The 7,570-nt window shown below is 48.0% G+C and overlaps 1 protein-coding gene across 5 annotated transcripts in view; it reads right to left on the bottom strand.

Annotated features, from left to right (window-relative positions):
• LOC121539380 (transcription factor COE1-A-like) overlaps window positions 1–7,570 on the bottom strand; it is a 121,719-nt gene that overhangs the window by 54,192 nt on the left and 59,957 nt on the right. For all 5 annotated transcript variants that reach the window (XM_045206892.1, XM_045206893.1, XM_045206894.1 and 2 more), the window contains exons 9-10: window positions 6,625–6,755; window positions 6,120–6,246 (exon numbers count right to left, since the gene is read on the bottom strand). In XM_045206892.1, coding sequence (XP_045062827.1) covers window positions 6,120–6,246; window positions 6,625–6,755 — 258 coding nt within the window. The remainder of the gene's footprint in view (window positions 1–6,119; window positions 6,247–6,624; window positions 6,756–7,570) is intronic.

Below are 7,570 nucleotides of genomic sequence, written 5' to 3'. Positions count from 1 at the left end.
TTTACATACTGTTTTACCCACTTCATATGAATATACCGTATTCTAGTCAAGACTCATCCTATATAACTACTTTACATACCTTTTCTATTCACATACTGTCCATACTGTCTATACACACCATTATATACATATATATATATATATATATATATATATATATATATATATATATATATATATATATATATACTGTATACATATACATATGTATATACATATACATATATATATATATATATATATATATATATATATATTCACTGAGTGTACAAACAGTAGGAACACCTTCTTAATATTGAGTTGCACCCCATATGCTTTTGCCCTCAGAACAGCCTCAATTCGTTGGGGCATGGACTCTACAAAGGTTTCAAAAGCGTTGCCACAGGGATACTGGCCCATGTTGACTCCAAGTGCTTCCCACAGTTGTGTCAAGTTGGCTGGATGTCCTTTGGGTGGTGGACCATTCTTGACACACGGGAAACTGTTGATCGTGAAAAACCCGGCAGCGTTGCAGTTCTTGACACACTCAAACCAGTGCGCCTGGCACCTACTACCATACCCCCATTCAAAGGCACTTAAATATTTTGTCTTGCCCATTCACCATCTGAATAGCACACATACACAATCCATGTCTCAATTGTCTCAAGGCTCAAAAATCCTTCTTTAACCTGTCTACTCCCCTTCATCTACACTGATTGAAGTGGATTTAACAAGTGACATCAATAAGGGATCATAGCTTTCACCTAGATTCACCTGGTCAGTCATGGAAAGAGCAGGTGTTGCTAATGTTTTGTACACTCAGTGTTGTGACGTCACGAGAGGCTACACAGCTTTCAGCGGGATTGCTCAAGTAGTGCAAGGAGACAAGGTTCAAACAAAACAAGGATTTTATTATAGGTCTTGGGAAATTAACGAAAATATAACACAATTCTGTTCTCTTGTGGCTCTTTAAGGGTTAACAGTTCAGGGATGTCTCTTCCACATCCAAAATCATAATTCTCACTCGCTCAGATAACTTTTCCCCAGCCTTACTGTAGTCCACGTTGCAGCTAGTGGCCAACCCAGCCAAAAGTCCTTCCAAATGTCTCTCACGTATTTCCACAGGTGCATATATCCAAAGGTGAGTATTTCCCAAAGGTAAGTATCTCCAAATCCTTGTATTCCTCATGGAAGTGGACGTGCAGCACTCTTGTCCTCCAGAGAGCCCAGGTTGGAGACTGTGTCTCTTCCCTTCCCAAACCTTCAGCTCATCAGCTCCTCATTTGTTTCAGCACGTGGGAAGATTGGCCATAGAGGGGTGGAGTTCCCGACCATACCAGCAGATGGAGCCATAGCTGTCTGGGTTTGCAGCCACCTCAGGGGGATGTAACGTCCCTCCAGGACACAGCCTCTCGTGACATCACACATCCCCCCTCCTCGGGACCGACGTCCTCGTCGGGTAAAGGCAGCGAAGAAGGCATCACGCCGGGAGAGGGCGTCCGCATTGCCGTGGTGCTTGCCAGACTGCTCTCTCTTCAACTCCTCCAACTCTAGGACCAGGGACTCAGCCTCCTGTTGTCTCTCCTTGAGTTTCTTACTGAACGCATCAGCCTTGGTTTTAGCAGAGTTTAGCTTCTGTTGAGCAGCTTTCAGTTCCCTCTCTCTCTCTGCCTCCGCATTCTTCATCTTGTTCTCCAACACCTTGTACTTCTCCTCTGCCTTCTTCTGGACCTCCTTACTACTGCGCAGGGTCTCCTCACACTCCTCGATGGTCCTGCGCAGCCTCTCTCAGCTCCTCCTGTTGCTTAGGGAAGGAGCTCTGTTGGAGTTTAGCCTGGAGGATATCTAACTCTTCTGTCTTCATGTCTAACTGTTGCTTTAACAAACGATACCTCTCAGCGGTCCCCTTCAGACCAGACAGTTCTTTGTCCAGATTCTGTAGCTCCGTCTCTGTGTCGGTCTGGGCACCTGCCATCCCTATCAGAGCCCGGGCGGGAGTGAGTAACTCGGAGGATTGCACCGGAGCCTTCCCAGGATGAGTCTTGCCTCTCCGTTTCCGAGGTACTCGGTTATCCTCTCCTGAGACTCTCTCCAGAGTGGGTAAAAGGCTGGGCAGTCTCGTCCAATTAGGACAGGGACGGGAGGGAATCAACCACCCCGCCGTCGTGTGTATGGTTCCCCGTGTGCTGGTCATTGTAAGTTCAGTAATGGGGTATTCTCTGGTGTCCCCATGGACACAGGAAACTGGGAGGACTTTCCCGGGGGTCAGACACGTTGGGCCCACAAATCCTTACGCACCAGGGTGGCCCGGCTACCAGAATCCAGTAAGGCCTCCACATCATGGTGATTCACAGTTACCGGGCAGGTGGGGGTCGATCTGGGCCGCCATCTCACGACTCCCAAGAGCGAGGCAAAACGGTGTGTGGGTGCTGAGCTGGAGGACTCCGCAGTGGGCATAGGTTCATCGGCTGGTTTCCCACCCTGCCAGGAGATATGTCCCATCTCCCCACACCGGTAACACTGTCGAGTTTCCCCCTCCTGGTGTACTCTTCTTGGACCCGCCTGGTTTCTGGCTCCCCCTGGAGCCGGATAAGTCCTGACGTGGCTGGGTTCGAGACCTTGGGGTCCCTTTGGACGGGTTCTTCCCATTTGTGGTGGGGCCGCACTCCTGGGGTCTTTTCGGGAAGCATTCAGCATCTCCGCTGTGGCCTGGTACTTTTCCACAGCTTCCACGGTCAGATCAGCCGTGGTCAAGGCCTGTTGACTGATGAACCGTTTTGCCTCATAAGGCAGGGGCGCGTAGGTAACGATCCACCACAACGGCCTCCACCACCGCCGCTGCTGTATTCCTCTGCGGATCCAGCCATTTCCTTGCGATTCGGACAAGTTCATGCATCTGTGCCCGAGGAGGTTGGTCTGGTTGGAAGGTCCAACTGTGAAAGCGCTGGGCCATACCAAACTTTGTGAGTCCATATCTGCTGAGGATCTCAGACTTCAGGGCATCATAGTCAGTAACCTGGTCAGGGCCCAGGTCCCGGACAGCATTCAGCGATTCCCCGGTTAGAAAGGGGGCTAACAGACCAACCCACTGTTGCTTGGGCCAGAGCTTCCCTAGTGGCCGTGGCCTCAAATGCATGCAGGTATGCCTCAATGTCATCGGTAGCTCCCATCTTAGATATAAAGTCACTTGCCTTTATTGGGCGGGTATTTTGGACCACCCTCTGTCTCTGCAACTGCAATTCCTCTGCCTTCAGAAGGTTGGCTTTCTTTTGCTCCTCCAAGAGAGCCACGTTTGCTTGCATCTGGGCTTGCTGGCCAGCAACAAGGGCTTTCAATATGTCCTCCATTTCAGTCGGCGGGGAGCCTACGGCCAACTTGGAAAACTGGGTGATCAAACCTTCGGTATCCTCCTCTGACATGCACTATTAACGCTGAGCGTGCCCGTATTCTCCACCATCTGTGACGTCACGAGAGGCTACACAGCTTTCAGCGGGATTGCTCAAGTAGTGCAAGGAGACAAGGTTCAAACAAAACAAGGATTTTATTATAGGTCTTGGGAAATTAACGAAAATATAACACAATTCTGTTCTCTTGTGGCTCTTTAAGGGTTAACAGTTCAGGGATGTCTCTTCCACATCCAAAATCATAATTCTCACTCGCTCAGATAACTTTTCCCCAGCCTTACTGTAGTCCACGTTGCAGCTAGTGGCCAACCCAGCCAAAAGTCCTTCCAAATGTCTCTCACGTATTTCCACAGGTGCATATATCCAAAGGTGAGTATTTCCCAAAGGTAAGTATCTCCAAATCCTTGTATTCCTCATGGAAGTGGACGTGCAGCACTCTTGTCCTCCAGAGAGCCCAGGTTGGAGACTGTGTCTCTTCCCTTCCCAAACCTTCAGCTCATCAGCTCCTCATTTGTTTCAGCTGCGTGGGAAGATTGGCCATAGAGGGGTGGAGTTCCCGACCATACCAGCAGATGGAGCCATAGCTGTCTGGGTTTGCAGCCACCTCAGGGGGATGTAACGTCCCTCCAGGACACAGCCTCTCGTGACATCACAGTGTGTATATATTTATATTCTGGACTCTGACATTGCTTGTTCTGATATTTTGTAATTTCTTTATTTTAATTTTGGGGGATTTGTGTTTACTGTTTTGTATTGTTAGGTATAACGGCACTGTTGGACCTAGAAAAATAAGCATTTCACTGCACCTGCGATAATATCTGCAAAATATGTGCACGCGACCAATAACATTTTATTCAATTTTGTATATGCTCCAGCAGCAGGGGTGTTTTAATATCAGTAGTGATAAGCGGTTGCTAAGAGGTTGCTATGCGGTGGGGGCTGCATTCTGAAGAGGACAGGATTAACTTCTGAACGAGAGGAGATGTTCGTCATCATGCACCTCCAATATGTGTCCCAAATGGCATCCTGTTCCCTATATAGAGGACTACTTTTAATCAGGACCCATAGGGCTCTGGTCAAAAGTAGTGCACTATATAGGGAATAGGGTGCCATTTGGGACACAAACCCAATCTACAGCCAGAAGTCTGCTAGCACCTCACAGCTCTTTACAGCACCTAACAGACAGGAGTACGGCATTACAACTGTGCCTGGAGGAAGGGCTTGTAGCCTTTTTGATTAATGGTGATACATGGAAATGGACTTGTAGAAAAGAGAGAGAGAGAGAGAGAAGGAGAAAAAAGCAGGCTGTCTAGAATATGCCATAACAACAGCTTTACACATGAATAGGGATGTGTAAACACAGTTTCCCTTTCTCTAAACACCCTGCCCTGTGTGTGTGTGTGTGTGTGTGTGTGTGTGTGTGTGTGTGTGTGTGTGTGTGTGTGTGTGTTTGTGTGTGTGTGTGTGTGTGTGTGTGTGTGTGTGTGTGTTTGTGTGTGTGTGAGTGTATATTCCAGTAGTAGCAGCAGTATTGTGTATATATTCCAGTAGTAGCAGCAGTATTGTGTATATATTCCAGTAGTAGCAGCAGTATTGTGTATATATTCCAGTAGTAGCAGCAGTATTGTGTATATATTCCAGTAGTAGCAGCAGTATTGTATATATATTCCAGTAGTAGCAGCAGTATTGTATTTATATTCCAGTAGTAGCAGCAGTATTGTGTTATATTCCAGTAGTAGCAGCAGTATTGTGTATATATTCCAATAGTAGCAGCAGTATTGTGTATATATTCCAGTAGTAGCAGCAGTATTGTATATATATTCCAGTAGTAGCAGCAGTATTGTGTATATATTCCAATAGTAGCAGCAGTATTGTGTATATATTCCAGTAGTAGCAGCAGTATTGTATATATATTCCAGTAGTAGCAGCAGTATTGTGTTATATTCCAGTAGTAGCAGCAGTATTGTGTATATATTCCAATAGTAGCAGCAGTAGTGTGTTATATTCCAGTAGTAGAAGCAGTATTGTGTATATATTCCAGTAGTAGCAGCAGTATTGTGTATATATTCCAGTAGTAGCAGCAGTATTGTATATATATGCCAGTAGTAGCAGCAGCATTGTGTTATATTCCAGCAGTAGCAGCAGTATTGTGTATATATTCCAGTAGTAGCAGCAGTGTTGGGGGTGTGTTGACTTAATTAGATCTGTGAGCTGCTCATTTCCTCTCCCCAACACAAGTTGATTAGTGATACCAGCTGTCCCCGGTGTGTGTGTGTGAATGTGTGTGTGTGATTTCTGCATATGTGTAAATGTGTGTGAGTGTGTGTATGTCTATCTGCCATTCCCTTGCCAGCTGCCAGACCACACCATGCCAGTCCTCTACGATTACCACTGGCAACTGGATCCAGACTGGTGCCAACTACCACCCAGGAGACCAAGATGGCCGACCATGGTAATCCCCTAGTCTTTTCTACCCCTCTCCTCTCTCCTCCTCTCCTCTCCTCTCCTCTCCCCTCCCATCCTCTCCCCTCCTCTCCTCTCCTCTCCTCTCCTCTCCTCTCCTCTCCTCTCCCCTCCTCTCCTCTCCTCTCCTCTCCTCTCCTCTCCTCTCCTCTCCTCTCCTCTCCTCTCCTCTCCTCTCCTCTCCTCTCCTCTCCTCTCCTCTCACTCCCCTCTCTCTCTGTATTTACCTGTGTATATGTACCATCCACGTGTTTTAAATTAAGGTGTATTTACCTGTGTATATGAAGCGTCCAGGCGTGCCCTTGCAGAACTGTTTAGACTTGTATGACAGCGTGACCTCTACGACCCCGGGGATGTGTCTGGGGGGAGTCTGCACCCGGATGGCGTTGGCTGTGATCAGCTACGGAGGGGGACAGGGGACATAAAAGGTTTTATTATTACATATGTACTTCACTTGTTATTACAGACCCCATAACGTGTTCTATATCAAAGTGAAAGACATAGACTTATAAAGACTTACAAGAGCCATAGAAAATGTTCAGTTGACATGTAAGGCAGCATGTGGTTTATAAATGCACAAAAAACATCCAGATTGCCTTGGCTTTAGCTCAGAGGGCTAAGGCAGTGTTGAGCCATGGACTCACTGTATTTTGTTTGATTCTCTGTCGCACACACACACACACACACACACACACACACACACACACACACACACACACACACACACACACACACACACACACACACACACACACACACACACGCACACGCTACTGACCTCGCTCCAGACCAGCATGGTACCAAATATGACCTGGAGTCCATCAAAGAAGTTTTCTCCTATGATAATGACTGTGGCCCCGCCTGTAGTCCAGCCCTCACTGGGGCTGATCGCCTTGATACAGGGAGTGGCTGAGGAGGGAGAGGGATGGGGGAGGGAGGGGGAGGGAGGGAGGGAGGGAGTGGGGGGAGAGGGTGGAGGGGGAAGGGGGAGGGAGGGAGGGAGGGAGGGGAGAGGGTGGAGGGGGGGAGAGGGGGGAGAGGGAGGGAGGGAGGGGAGGAGAGGGTGGAGTGAGGGAGGCAGGGAGGGAGGGAGGGAGGGGGAGATGGTGGAGGGAGGAGGGAGGGAGGAGTGGGGGGAGAGGGTGGAGGAGGGAGGGAGGGTGTAGGGGAGGTGGGAGAGAGAACAGAAATGTAGCTTTAACTCAGAATCAGGAATACAAGGTACAGTACAGTTTCTCCATTCTGATTGAAAAACTAAATTCTCCAATTCATAACTAGGCCTGCTGTGAGGCGTAATACTGGCCCCTGGACCTTATGATTACAGGCTTTAGATTACTGGATGAGATTGGAGAAAATAACAGCAGTGGAATTACAAATACATAATAAATAAAGGCTTAATCTCCTCTACTTTACAGATCCTCAGCTTGTCAGACATGATGTAATTCTCCAAAGCAGGGTAATCCACTTTATTACAGAATGACTTCTGCTCTTTCCCCGTCTCTCTCCTGCCTCTCTCTCCTCTCTTTCGTCACCCTCCTCTCTCTCCCTTATCCTTCCCTCTCCTCTCTCTCCCCTCCCTCCTCTCTCTCCCCTCCCTCCTCTCTCTCCCCTCCCTCCTCTCTCTCCCCTCCCTCCTCTCTCTCCCCTCCCTCCTCTAACTATCCTGCAAGTCTTTTCATAGACACTGATGGTGTATGTGTCAACCAGATGGTGAAGCATGAATC

This window comes from Coregonus clupeaformis, chromosome 3 (genome assembly GCF_020615455.1).
Source record: "Coregonus clupeaformis isolate EN_2021a chromosome 3, ASM2061545v1, whole genome shotgun sequence".
In the NCBI taxonomy this organism is placed as follows: Eukaryota; Metazoa; Chordata; class Actinopteri; order Salmoniformes; family Salmonidae; genus Coregonus; species Coregonus clupeaformis.
The sequence above is the reverse complement of the archived record's forward strand: the minus strand, read 5'-3'. Positions and strand labels throughout refer to the sequence as shown.